We start from the raw sequence: 13,485 nt of genomic DNA, 5'->3' as shown, positions 1-13,485 counted from the left end.
AGGGCCCTGGGACAGGTCAGAGCTGGAGAGCGGCTTTGGAGTTGGGGTTTTGAGGATGTACAGGAGTTCAAAGGAGACGGCCTCTTCCTCCACCTTAGTCCTGGCCTCAATCATTCGTTCAACCGGGCCTCAGTTTCTCCTCCTTCCCCCTGCTTCTCAACGGCCCCCTCGTCACCACGCGCCTCAGGAACACCCCCCAGCCTTAGAAACGGAGGTTTTTATTGGTTTTGGTCCACACACATATTTCACATTATCTGGCGGCGCAGAGGCCCCCGCGGGTCAGGGGCGGCACTTTCGGAGGCCGGGCGGGCCCGGCATGGCTAATCAGCCCAGAGCAGGAGGAGCTGGGAGGCGGAAACCCAGAGGAACCCGGAGGGCAGCAGGTGCGGCCTCGCCTCCCTCAGTCCCAGGCCTCAGTTTCCCCACTGGGCAAGGGAGAGTGAGGTCTGAGGGCCCTGGGAGGACAAACGCAGCCCTCAGAACGCCGCAGGGTTAAGGCCCAGGTGCACCCCACACCTTAGGGGGGCGGCAAACAAAACACAAAAACCCTGTTGTCTTTCGCTGAAACTGCCTGCAATTTCGATGGTCCGCAAACCACAAACTGAAGAGATGAAGAAACCGGAAACCCTTGGGGCCAGCCTCTCCCACAGCCTGCTGGGAAATCCACAGCCCGGCTACCCCATCAAGGACCCCATGTTCCCTGCCGGGTGGGTCAAGCCTGGGAAGGAAGCAAGGCATGATGGGTGGGGAGGGAGCATAGCACAGGCCTGTCCTCCCAGCCCTCAGGAGCTGAGGCAGGAGGATTGCAGTGAGTTCCAGACCAGAGAGGGCCACAAAGTGAGGCCCAGTTTCAAAAAAAACAAAACAACACAATGAAAACACAGAAGAAGAAAAGGAAAGAAACCCACACAGGGATGCTGATGCGGGGAGCCAGCACCCTCGGGTGCTCAGTACCCCGCCTCCTCCTGGCAGTAGGCCAGGTACTCAGGGCCCTCGCCAGGGCCATCACCCTCCACGGGAGCCCCGTCGGCTGCTGGGCCCTGTGGGCAATACTTGGGGTCGTAGATCTGCCGCCCCAGCCCGAAGACCTGGCCGCTCTGGTTGGCGCCCTGCGTGTAGCCCATCTGCAGGGACATGGAAGAGTTGTCGCACTTGTCGGTGCCCAGCTTGGTGTCGTAGATGTGCCTGCGGGTCCCCGGAGCCGTCATGCCCACCTGGAGAAGGGGAGGGGCTCAGAAGGGGGACACCCCCCTGCAGTTCCCTACAGGCTTTCCAAAGCTTAGCTAAAACCGGTTTTGCTTTTTGTCTGGAGAAAGGGTCTTTCGTAGCCCAGGCTCGCCTCAAACTCACTATGGAGCCAAGGATGGCTCTGCACTCCTGATTCTCCTGCCTCCACTCTCTGGGTGCTGGGATGGCAGGCGAGCATGCCAGTGCCCAGTTTATGCCATGCTGGGGCGGAAGCCAGGATCTCACGCACGCTAGAACACTCTCCACGCTGAGCCTCGCCCGGCTCCTGACGCCTCAGCACTCAGGAGGCCGGGGCCGGGTTGCCGAGAGTCTCACAGTCCGGCCCTGTCTGAAACCCAGCCCTCTGCACAAAAATAAACAAAACTTTCTGACCACTGTAAGCATCCATGTCCCACTTTCTCCTTGACAGCTCGGAAGCCCCTCCACCGGGAACAGAGGCTTCCACAGCGTCTGAGGTTCCCCAAACCTCAGGGACCCAGGCATTCAACTTAAAACCAGTGAGACTATCAGATGGGGGAAACGGAGGCACAGAGTGGGTGGGTTGTCAGGTCTGTGTCTGTGTGTGAAAGCACACACAGTGAGCAAGACACAGAGTTGAGTCTAGAGTCCCTGAGGCAGGGGGACAGAGTGCGGCGGGGGTCACAGCCGGGGCCTGGGGCAGGACCCACCTGGCTGGCACACTTGTTGGTGCCCATCTGGAGGCTGATGGTGCAGTGGTCCATGGGAGGCAGGATGTGGTTCTTAGGGTCGTAGAGATGCCGTCTGGTGCCATAGGCAGTCATGCCGGACTGGCTGGCACACTTGTTGGTGCCCATCTGCAGGGGGGCATGGCGGGGTCAGGGTGCAGCCGCCAGGCTCTAGCGCGGCGGATCTCAGCCTCCCTGACGCTGGGACCCTTTCACACAGTCCCTCATGCTGTGGGGACCCCCAGCCGTGAAATTACTTCCGTTGCTACTTCATAACCAGTTTTGCTACTGTTAGGAATCCTAATGTAAACATCCGATATGCAAGCCCTGGGAAAGGCTCGTTCGGGCCCAATGGGGTCGTGACCCACGGGCTGAGAACCTTTGGCCTAGACCCTCCCTGGAGTCAAAGGGGCCAGGGCCCTGTCCAGGGTGCTGCGGGCCCTACCTGCAGGCCAATGACGCACTGGCCGGCCTTCATGGTGGCGTCATCAAAATTCCGCTCCTGTTTCTCTGAGTATTTGACCCCGATGTCCACACCACTCTGCAGACCCTTGGTCTTGGCCTGGGTGGGGGTGAGGGGGGCAGGGACCCTGAATTCAGGTTCAAACTGCAAACATCAGAGGATACAACGTCCCAGAAATCTATCCAGTCCCTGCCGGTGCCCGGCCCCGCCCTTCAGACCCGGGCCCGGCCCCGCCCTTCAGACCCAGGCCCGGCCCCGCCCTTCAGACCCGAGCCGGCCCCGCCCGCCCTTCAGACCCAGCCCGGCCCCGCCCTTCAGACCCGAGCCCGGCCCCGCCCTTCAGACCCGAGCCCGGCCCCGCCCTTCAGACCCGAGCCCGGCCCCGCCCTTCAGACCCCAGCCCGGCCCGCCCTTCAGACCCCAGCCCGGCCCCCCTTCAGACCCCAGCCCCCCCGCCCTTCAGACCCCAGCCCGGCCCCGCCCTTCAGACCTGGCCCGGCCCGCCCCTCAGACCCCAGCCCGGCCCCGCCCTTCAGACCCGAGCCCGGCCCCGCCCTTCAGACCCCAGCCCGCCCCGCCCCTCAGACCCCAGCCCGGCCCCGCCCTTCAGACCCCGGCCCGGCCCCGCCCTTCAGACCCGGCCCGGCCCGCCCTTCAGACCCGGCCGGCCCCGCCCTCAGACCCGGCCCGGCCCCGCCCTCAGACCCCGCCCGCCCCGCCCTTCAGACCCAGCCCGGCCCGCCCTTCAGACCTGGGCCCGCCCCGCCCCTCAGACCCCAGCCCGGCCCCGCCCTTCAGACCCGAGCCCGGCCCCGCCCTTCAGACCCCAGCCCGGCCCGCCCTCAGACCCGGCCCGGCCCGCCCTCAGACCCCAGCCGGCCCCGCCCTTCAGACCCCAGCCCGGCCCCGCCCCTCAGACCCCAGCCCGGCCCCGCCCTTCAGACCCCAGCCCGGCCCCGCCCTCAGACCCGGGCCTGGCCCCGCCCTCAGACCCCAGCCATCCCTCCAACCCCACGTCCGGGGACTCCTGGTGACTCTCTGCGACCTTGCTGTGCCCTCAGCCTTAAACCCTGTCCCACCCACCTTTCCAGTTTCTTGTTGAAAGGTGGGAGAGTCTAGACAGCAAATTCTCTCCCCTCCCCGCCTCTCGGATCAGACGGAGTGGCCTGTGTTTGTGTGGCTCGTCTGCGCGTTGACACCAGCCTCCTGGCTGTGTGGCGCTGGGCTGCCCGCCAACCCTCTCTGGACCTTACCTTCCCCGCCAGCGCAAGCAGAGACACTTGGACCTGCGTCATATTCCCGCTCTCAAACAGGTCATTGGCCTCGAACAGGTCCACGGGGTTCATGCCGTAGCTGACCATGGCCTTGATGAAGTTGGAGAGGTTTTCGAGCTGGGGGGAGGCAGGGGAAGCACCGTGAGCAGGGAGGCTGGCGTCCACATGGGCTGGGCGGGCCGTTCCCACCGTCTCCTCCCAGCCCTCACCTGGTGCCAGTTCTGCATAGAGCGGTTAATCTTGGGGACAGAGCCTGGCTGCAGCTTGTTCATGAGTCTGGGAAGAAATGACCCAGGACCCTCCATTGGCATCCCGACCTCAGCGAGCTCAGGAAGCCTCTACCCAGCCTCAGTTTCCCTGTAGCTTCCAAGCAAACAAAGCTGTTCAAAGCTGTTGACAATGCATGCTAGGAATGTAAGTCTTGAACCGTGGGGTTTTAGGGGAATCTGAGAATTCTGATTATGATTTTTTTTTTTTATGTGCACAACTGTGGAATCTCCCTAGGGCAGATGCATAGCACGGAAGAAACTTCCAGAAGCATTAGCCACTGAAGCCGGAAGGAGAAGGCCTAGGGTAGGATGGCTCACAGCCGGGGCACGTGGAGAATGCTATAGGACAAGGAAACCTCAGACAGGAACAGACAGATGAGACTAGAGACTGAGTACTGTAGGGAAAGGCAATGAGGGGCCAGACAGCGGGCTCAGAGGTCAGGGTGCTTGTCCCTGTTCCACGCCCTGGGTTCAGTTCCCAGCACCCATGTCAGATGGCTCACAGCCAGCTCCAGGGGATCGGATCGCCCTCTTCTGGCCTCTGAAGGAAGTGCGCTCATGTGCACATACACACAGGAGCACACAGGCCCTAACACACACACACACACACACACACACACACACACACACACACAAACACAAATGAAGTAAACCCCAAATAAAATAAGGACAAGAAGTAAGCCAAAGGAATGAAAAGTAAAAGAGAGACTATGCAATAAGACAAGAAAAAGGGAAAACAAACTGGAAATGCACAGCAAGCCACGCAGCACAGAACACTAAGGCGGAGGCCTCTGTGCCTGTGAGCACTCACGTGCATAGGATGACCCCATCCTTCAGACCCTTCTGGAAGTCAGGACCGATGGAGAGGCCCGTGAGTCCCTCAATCCAGCTGCGGAGTTCCGCTTCCTTCTGGGGGTCATATTTGGACAGGAGCTGAGGAGCAAAGAGCACAGGGCTGAGCTGGGGCCCAAACACAACTTCCCAAGCTTTCGGATGGATGAGGCCAAAGACAGCAGGGGAAGACGGGACAGAGGGTCTCATGTAGCCCAGGCTGGCCTTGAATCGCTGTGTAGCTGAAGATGACCCTGAACCAATCCTCCTGCCTCCACCTCCCCAGAGCTGGGATGACGCCTGTGTAACACTGTGAAGTGCTTGGGATGAAACCCGCACACTCTGCCTGGCTCCTGCCTCTGGCTTCACCCATTCCGGGCACTTCCTTGTGCCAGGGGCTTGGGCGTCTGACTTCAATCTGTCCTCACTGAGGACAGAGTCCAGAAGGTGCTCCACTAACATGGCAGTGTCCATCAGAGGCCCGTTCTTTTTCATGGCCTAGCAATATTTCAGCTGATAGTCCTCCCAGGTGGGCTGTCTCCACATGACTGGGTTAAAAAAAAAAAACCAACCAAACCCTCAGGTTCCCCCATACACACCCACTTCCCATGGGCTCACACCTGCCCACCCCTGCGGCGGGATCTCAGGCCTGGGCAGGCAGGGTCATGCCGGGATCTCCCTCTCCATCCTCCTCCCCCAGGGGACTAGAGGGCCCTAGAGAGCTGCCCTGGTGGCCCAGCTCCTGCCATGTGCAGGACCTCAGGGCGTTCTCGGCTCCCCAGGCCTCAGCTGCCCATTTTCTGTTCTGTTTTGATTCCGAGACAGGGTTTCTCTGCAGCCCTGGCTGTCCTGGAACTCGCTCTGTAGCCCAGGCTGGCCTCGAACTCAGAGACCCGATATCCGCCTGCCTCTGCCCCTGGGAGCTGGGATTAAAGGCGTGCGTCACCGCCACCACCACCCAGCCAGTTCCCGTCTCATCCGGACAGATTGTTTCCTGACCGGAGCCCCCTTCCCCGTTCCGGTCTTTTTAAACCCTTTCAAGTGGGATTAGCTGCTCACAGGGGAGACAAAGGCCGTGGGCGGCGGGGGGCCCGCTGCTCCCACGTCCAGGAGCCGCCCAGTCCCGCAGGAATGAGCAGGGGCTGGCCCGGGATGCCAGACGTGCCAGGTCCAGCTGGGCCACGTCCCTCGAGGCTCCGAGGGCCAAGGAGGGGGGCAGAGCCCCACCCGCTGCGGCCACCTCCCTCCCCGGCCGGCCGCCCTTCAGCGCATTCCAGCCCGCCGGCCGCAAACTACCAGGAATGCGGTGGCCTCCCGGGTCTAAATCAGAACCAGCTGTTCCCCAGTGGCCAGGACCCTCAACCGGACCGAATAAAGCCCCACCGGATACGGGGTCGGCCAGGGGGTAAACTGAGGCACGTGGGCCAGGCACAGCGGTCTCTGGGCTCCCCTCCCGGTGGAGGATGCAACCCTTCGTGACCCCCTGCAGGGCTGGCCGAGGCCTCCCTTCTGGCAGCTCCGCAGTCAGCCAGAATCTCCGACCTCATCCCCCGGGTGGCGGGTTCTGACCTGCCCTCCCCCCGCCCCACTGGGCGCCTACCCGCCCCGTCCTTGGCGCTTTCCTCCGTCTCACCTCCTCTGTCCAGCACCCCCACCCCCGCAGGCATCGGCCAGGGCCCTGGGACCGCGCCTGCTGTGCGTCCCCGGGGGGTAGAGCAACCTCCCCGAGATGCCGCTCGCCCCGGCAGGCCGAGGACAGGGCAGCGACTCAGGTGGCATCTAAATCCCCAGCGACGCCTCCCGTGCCCTGGTGGGGACCCGGCCGGGGCCGCGGGCCGCAGGGGCCGGGCTGGCAGCCTCGGCGTGCCCAGGCAGGTGCCCGGCATCGCCGGCCGTGAAACCCGCGCTCCTCCCAGGTGCCGGGCGGGCGTGTGCGCTGGCGGGCCTACCCGGGGGGTGGGGGGTTCGGGGTCAGGCCTGAGCGGGCAGTCAGTGTCCCCCGCCCCCCGTCGTCAGCCTGGGGCGCCTGGCGGTGCGTCCTGCCCCTGGGCACTGGTGCTGCCCCGCTGCGTTCGAGGCTACCCCAAGCGCGCCCTCTGTCAGGTGTGGGGAGAGTCCCCGGAGGGGGCCACACCCTGTTGAGAAGGCCCGGGCCCCGCCCCCTTCCCGTCCCCAACTTAAGTGGCTGGGGGGGGGGGAAGTGTCGCCAGGTACTACACACGGGGTGGCGGGGGAGGGGTCGCGGGGCGCAGGGGTGCAGGGGCGCAGGGGTGCAGGGGCGCAGGGGGCACAGGGGCGCGGGACGTGGGGGGCGCAGGAGCGAAGGGGGAGCAGGGGCGCGGGGCGCAAGGGGCGCAGGAGGCGCGGGGGACGAGGGGCGCAGGGGGCACAGGGGCGCGGGACGCGGGGGGCACAGGGGGCACAGGGGGCGTGGGGGGGCGCTGGGGCGCGCAGGGGGCGCGGGGAAGCAGGGGGCGCAGGGGGCGCGGGGCGCGGGGGACGCGGGGCGCAGGGGCGCAGGGGGCGCAGGGGTCGGTCCTCCCGGACCCCGCCCGCTGGCCTTCTCCAGGGTCTTGCTTCCATCCTCCTAGCAGCTCGGGGTGCAGGAAGCGCCCCCGGGGACCCGGGGTGCGGGGTGTCCAGGGGCGGGGCTGCAGGAGGCACCCCGGGTGCAGAGCAGCGGGGTCCCCGTCTCCCGGACCCCCGAGCCCGCCGGCTTACCGGGGCGCCCCCCGCCCTGGGGTGTCAGGGCCGAGCCGCCGCACGTCGGCGCGTTCGAGGCCGAGCCCCGCGTCCACTCACCCGGTTCCTGACCTCGGCCGAGAGCCCGTAGGACGGGCCCTTGTTGAACTGCGTGGAGCTCATGGTGGGGACCGGGGACCGGCGCGGGGCGGACGGGCGGGCGGGCGGCGGACCGGGGACCGGCGCGGGGCGGGCGGGCGGGCGGACCGGGACAGGGCCCGGGACAGGGCCCGGCGCCGCCCCCGCCGCCCATTGGCTGGCGGAGCAAATGTCCTTATAAGGCGTGGAAGCGCCGAATTCCTGTGGCCGCGGCTTCCTGAGCCCCCTCGGCCACCGGGGACCCCCCCGCCCGACGCAGCCACCCAGCGTCCCCGCCGGCCGGGAGGGGAAGGGAAACACCGGTCCCTTCGGAGTTAGGGGAAACTGAGGCAGCCAGGGGCATGGGCTTCCTACCCGGTCCGGGTGTCAGTTCACCTCCCCGCCCTGCACTGCAGTGAGAGACGGGGAACCGCTGGGCGGGACCCCCAGGCCCTGAAATCTGGAACGAGAGCCCCCTCTGCCGCAGCCGGCACCGGGCAGATGGTTTCCTCCCTGGCTGTCTCGCAGCAGCCGGGGCGTGTGGACAGGAATCCGGGCAGGCTAGTTCAGAGGAGGAGGCCAGGGGAGCGAGGGCATTGACGCATGAGTAGGAGTTTCTCAGTCCAAAAGGAAAAGGCCTTCTGGTGGAATAAAGGGCGCAAAGATACGGAGGGTGGGAGAAAACGCAAAGACAACAGGCGTCGGCTGGGGACGGGCTGCCAGAAGGGGCTGTGGGTTGAGGCTGAGGCTGAGGGACGCCGGCCCTCCTGTGAGGGTGGACTGCGGAGGGTAGGGTCATGAGATGCCCCGAGGACAGGCCTGGCGCACAGTGGGTTTCCAGTAAGTTCATCGGTGAAGGAATAGACGATCGGGTGTGGCGGCGCCTGCCTGTCACCCCACAGCACAGGTCAGGAGTTCACGGTCAGCCAGGCCAACCTGGGCTACCTGAGACCCTGCCTCAGAACAGGTCAGTCCCTCTGTGGGTGACGCCGATCCCCGGGGGGTCCCCGCTCGGGGTGCAGCCCGCAGAGTGCAGAGCGCCCGGAATAGACGTCCTCCGAAGATCCCGAACACCGGCCGCTCGCCGGAGGTCCAGGGCGGAAAGCAGGAGCGCGGCTTGCTCCCCACCCTGCGCGGGGGCTGCGGTTTGGGGCAACCCTTCCTCGGGGTGGGGGCCGGGGCTGTGCCGCGGGACGGGAGGTCGCTCGGAGCTGGGACAGCGCGGGTTCCCGGGAGCAGGCATGAAGCAGGATGAGGTAGGGGGACGTGGCCAGCCTCAGCGGGGGCCTAACCACTGGACAGACGTCTCTCCAGCCCGCCTGTCTGCCTCTTTCCTTCTTTCTCCATCTCCAGGGCACACCCTCACCCCCAAACTTAAAAAAAAAGGAGGGTGGTGGTGGTGGTGGCGCCCACCTTTAATCCCAGCACTCGGGAGGCAGAGGCAGGAGGATCTCTGTGAGTTGGAGGCCAGCCTGGTCCACAGAGCGAGATCCAGGACAGCCAGGGCTGCACAGAGAAACCCTGTCTCAGAAAAACAAACAAACAAACAAAATTACACAAAGTAGGTGCCCAAGAGACGGCTCACAGCGGCCTGGGACTCCAGCTGGGGCGACGCCTCTTCTGACCCCTGTGGACGCTGTACACACGTGGTGCACAGACACACATGCTTATTTGTTTATTTGTTTATTTATTTATTTATTTATTTATTTATTGGTTTTTCGAGGCAGGGTCTCTCTGTGTAGCCCTGGCTGTCCTGGATCTCACTCTGTAGACCAGGCTGGCCTCAAACTCACAGAGATCCTCCTGCCTCTGCCTCCCCAGTGCTGGGAATAAAGGCGCGCGCCACCACCGCCGTCCTGAAATTGCTTCATTTAAAAAACTGAGTAAATCAGATTACTTCAGCCATTCTCAGCAGGGCTGACTGGAGCCGTGAGCTGTTACCGCGTCTCTGTCCCCACCTCTGCGCTGAGACTAGCTTTCTGAACACTCGGACGGGGAACCGCATTCCACGCACGTGGAACGCAGGCCTCATTCAAACCCCGCCCGCTGCCCCGTGACTGCCCTGTGATCCCAGAACCGAAAACTCGGACCCCAGAATCCAAGGCCCTGGGCTTCTGGCAGCTTGATGTATCAGAACTTGGACCTGAGATCTCAAATTAATGGAATTTCAAGTTCCTTAATCTTGGGAGGCAGAGGCAGGCGGATCTCTGCGTTCCTGGCCAGCCTGGTCTACAGAGTGAGCTCCGGGCCAGCCTGGGCTAGGAGCCTGGTCTACAGGAGACCCTGCCCCTCCCCCCCCTCAAAGCAAAGGCCTGCAGGGAGTCTGGGTTCAGGTTCTCCTTCCCGCCTCACTGTGACGCCGCGGATTTGTCAGAGCCCCGCGCTCCAGGCCCCTGGTCTGAAAACACAGACACAGACAGGCTGAGGTTTGCAGAGCGCTCCGGGCGCCCGACGCCGACGTCAAGCGTCTTAACGATTTTGGCTCCGGCTTCCGGAGCTGGCCAGGACCCAGGACGGTCTCGCCCCTGCTCCCGGGCCACCTGGTCAAGGAGCGGGGTGTGCGCCTGTGCCTTGAGCCCAGCCCTCGGGAGGCGGAGGACGGCCGGGGCTACATGGCGAGATCCCTTACTCAGGGTAAATAGAAGAAAATAAAACGCCCTCCCTCGGCCGCACCTGGCCTGCAGGGCGGGAGTGACGGGACGGGACAGGCTGCAAGGGACCCCGTGGTTTCTCCGCGAAGACCAGGCTGGGCCCTGCTGCTCTGGGCACCCAGCTGACCAGGGACACCCGGTCACTTCTAACAGGTGACGCGTGTTCCGAAATAACGTCCAGACTGTGTGTTTATCAGCGCCTACTGTGTGCAAGGTGCGCGCGCCGCGGGAGACTGGAGCACTCTGGACGCGGGAGCGCGCTCCTGCAGCCTCGGCCGCGGAGCTCCGCACGCTGCTTGGGGGTGCACGGTGCTTGGGGGCGCACGGTGCCTGGGGGCGCACGGTGCCTGGGGGCGCACGGTGCCTGGGGGCGCACGGTGCCTGGGGGTGCACGGTGCTTGGGAATGCACGCTGCGTGGGGGTGCACGGTGCGTGGGGGAGCACGGTGCCTGTGGGCGACGCTCCGGCTGCACCCGGAACCTGACACCTCCGCTCGTGCTTGCGTGCAGCAGACGCTCAGAGAGCGCACGCGCCCTGAGGGCGGCGGCAGCGGCTTTGGAACCAGGAAGTGCGACTTCGGCGACTTCCCGGAACGCTTGGGGCGCAAAAGGAGCAAAATATGGAACGCTTCACGAATTTGCGTGTCATCCTTGCGCAGGGGCCATGCTAATCTTCTCTGTATCGTTCCAATTTTAGTATATGTGCTGCCGAAGCGAGCACGAAACAGGACGGCCTGACCCAGCTATTTAAGGGCAAAGAGAAGTAAGCACTTTTCACATAGGGTAATTTTAGTATTACCCTTTTCTTGTGTGTGCGTTTAAAGTAAATGGTTTTTCGGTCCGCTTTCAAACTAGAGAAAACAGCCACCTTTGGAATGGCGCTCACTGTGAGTATCCGTGCATAAAAACGTCCCACATGTTGATTAATATAACCCTCTAAACGGCACTTCTTCACACCAAAAACAACACTAACAACATGCACACAAAAAAAAAACCTCCAATCCATCATACGAACATCATTCACCAAAAACAGCACATAAGATACGTCAATCATGAGTATCATTCCGAGCATACAGCTAACACCACCTCGAGCAGAAGGTATAACGTAGGAGAGTCTTTCAGTCTACATAGCCACGTCGTACGGAGATTGCGAAAAAGAGAGTATCCCCCAGGAGGAAATAATTCGAGTGATTTCCAGAAATAACACAAAGAAGTCCAAGTCATGAAACAAATCAACTAGAGAGTTTCAAGGGTTACTATCACGAATAACCAGACCACAACAATCGAACATCAAACACCAGTCAGCCTGCACATTAATGCAATAAACTCAACACCAATCCCAACAAAAAGAAGAACATACAGTTCATCACACAAACTGGTTCGACAATTCCAACACAAATACATCACACAAACAAAACACACCAAACAATAAAGATCACAAGATAGAATCAAAAAGACACGCGCACAACACAACACAATCACACAGTCATTCCACACAATACAATACCAACAAACAAAACCACAAAGATCCACATCATTGCAACCAAACAAAGCAACAACAAACAACAATCACCAACCAGCAATCATCAAATTCATCAGAAAAGTCACAAGAAGAACCCCCTCAACCTCCAAAAATCAACAATCAAAAACACAAAATCAACAAAAAAACACAGCAAACAAAGAAAAACAATCATCTCACACAACATACATCAGGACAGCCCCCAACCACATCACAACATCACCACCAGAACAATCCACTGATTCCCAAACAATCGACAAACATCAACACAACAATCCAAACACATCCATCATCCGATCAAAACGAAACAACACCAAACCAGTCACTCACAACACCATCAAAAACAATCACATTCAAGAAGCCACACAGAAAAAAGGCACACAACCACACACGAACAAAACAAACAATTGCAAACGAATCATATAAACAAACAAAACGCACCAGGGAACCCACAACAAAAAATCACAACACAAAACACATCAACAACCAATCACACACAAAACACCAAACAACAACAAACACACCAAAAACCACCGACAACAACCCACAAACCATCAATCCTCGCCCATCAAACAGTCCAAACAACATCAATCAAACAAAACGAAGTCACCACCATTAAATCAAAAAACCATCCCAATTCACTCCAATCCAACAAAAGCCAATCATCAAACAAAAAACAATTCACAAAAATAAAACAAACCACATCAAAAACCACATAAAGCACATTCAAACCACCCAACATCGCAAAATAACAAATCAAAATCAAACCCTCACATTCACCCAACCTCAAGATTCACAGTCACAAAACCAATAATCAAACTCACAAATCACAAAACAAATCCACAAAAACGAAAAAACACTCAACAAAACCACTAGCTCACAAAAAACCCCACAATCATCACACACAACATTCAGAGCAAAATCACACACAATCACACAGTTTCAACCACACACGAATCAGCACAGCAAATCCAACAGAAACACGCAAAAACAACAAACAAACCCCAACGTAATCCAAATTCAACACTCGACAAAACTCAAACAACCATCCCAATCAAACAAACACAAGCAGCATCAACAACATCGCAAACGCAGCCAAAACTCCACCACACACTACAAAAAAAACACACCACAACAACACATCCACAAAACTTCAAGGTCACAACTCTATCAACCATCAAAAACACAAACAATTCAAACCAATCAAAAACAAATTCACATCATTGCAACACATCAATCACACAAAAGAACAACACCACAACACATCCACAACATTCAATTCCAAACAACAAAAAACATCCACACCCACATCAAACAAGCCAACTTCAAAAACAACCAAAAACGATTCACACACACAAATTCACATCAAACGATACACAAATCCACAAAGCCGCCAATTAACAACACAAAACAACTCAAACAAACACCGGTGTTCAAAATCTTCAAACCAAACAACACATACAATCAACAATAAATCAAACACAAAAATAACAACCACATTCAGCACAAAAACCACAAAGAACAATCAAAACACATCGATCAAATCAACAGTCCACCTAAAAAACCAAAATTCAAACACACCCATCAATCAGACTTTCACAAAAAAACAAAAAACACTCGGAAACATCACAAACACAATCCAAACGAAAATTAACAAAGACAACCAACTACAAAAAAATCACCCAAACACAACAAAAACACATCAAAACCTACAGCCAAAAATCA

General features: G+C 59.5%; 2 protein-coding genes and 1 non-coding gene across 4 annotated transcripts; 1 reads left to right on the top strand and 2 right to left on the bottom strand.

The window, feature by feature from the left end:
• Nucleotides 1–201: 201 nt before the first annotated feature.
• Nucleotides 202–7,693, bottom strand: Cnn2 (calponin 2). The gene is made up of 7 exons (XM_028858539.2): nt 7,574–7,693; nt 4,752–4,873; nt 3,881–3,947; nt 3,651–3,788; nt 2,380–2,496; nt 1,917–2,063; nt 202–1,214 (listed from the first exon to the last, which is right to left on the bottom strand). Exons 1-7 carry the CDS (start codon nt 7,634–7,636, stop codon nt 948–950), a joined length of 921 nt encoding a protein of 306 aa, XP_028714372.1. The 5' UTR covers nt 7,637–7,693; the 3' UTR covers nt 202–947.
• A 2,155-nt stretch (nt 7,694–9,848) lies between these two features.
• LOC119086413 lies at nt 9,849–11,056 on the top strand. 2 transcript variants are annotated; one of them, XR_005089690.1, is made up of 3 exons: nt 9,849–10,225; nt 10,396–10,456; nt 10,939–11,056. XR_005089690.1 is itself a non-coding variant. In XM_037197833.1 (2 exons), exons 1-2 carry the CDS (start codon nt 10,204–10,206, stop codon nt 10,977–10,979), a joined length of 606 nt encoding a protein of 201 aa, XP_037053728.1. In that variant the 5' UTR covers nt 9,849–10,203; the 3' UTR covers nt 10,980–11,056. The 2 variants fall into 2 exon arrangements, 1 of the variants encoding a protein (XP_037053728.1); XM_037197833.1 differs by having other exon boundaries at nt 10,396–11,056.
• On the bottom strand, nt 10,856–10,962 carry LOC114684145. Its single transcript, XR_003733235.1, has one exon. It is a non-coding gene; the product is annotated as a U6 spliceosomal RNA (small nuclear RNA).
• Nucleotides 11,057–13,485: the final 2,429 nt, after the last annotated feature.

Source organism: Peromyscus leucopus, chromosome 22 (assembly GCF_004664715.2).
Source record: "Peromyscus leucopus breed LL Stock chromosome 22, UCI_PerLeu_2.1, whole genome shotgun sequence".
In the NCBI taxonomy this organism is placed as follows: domain Eukaryota; kingdom Metazoa; phylum Chordata; class Mammalia; order Rodentia; family Cricetidae; genus Peromyscus; species Peromyscus leucopus.
Note: the sequence above shows the minus strand (reverse complement) of the source record. Positions and strands in the feature narration are given on the sequence as shown.

Bases quoted from the DNA above. Each gene is read 5' to 3' on its own strand.
- Cnn2 (XM_028858539.2), bottom strand. From the start codon at position 7,636: ATGAGCTCCACGCAGTTCAACAAGGGCCCGTCCTACGGGCTCTCGGCC. The intron at 4,874-7,573 runs GTGAGTGGACGC...TTTGCTCCTCAG, and splicing joins CGGCCGAGGTCAGGAACCGG to CTCCTGTCCAAATATGACCC. The intron at 1,215-1,916 runs GTGGGTCCTGCC...CCCCTTCTCCAG, and splicing joins CCAACAAGTGTGCCAGCCAG to GTGGGCATGACGGCTCCGGG.
- LOC119086413 (XM_037197833.1), top strand. From the start codon at position 10,204: ATGGCGAGATCCCTTACTCAGG. The intron at 10,226-10,395 runs GTAAATAGAAGA...CACTTCTAACAG, and splicing joins GGCGAGATCCCTTACTCAGG to GTGACGCGTGTTCCGAAATA.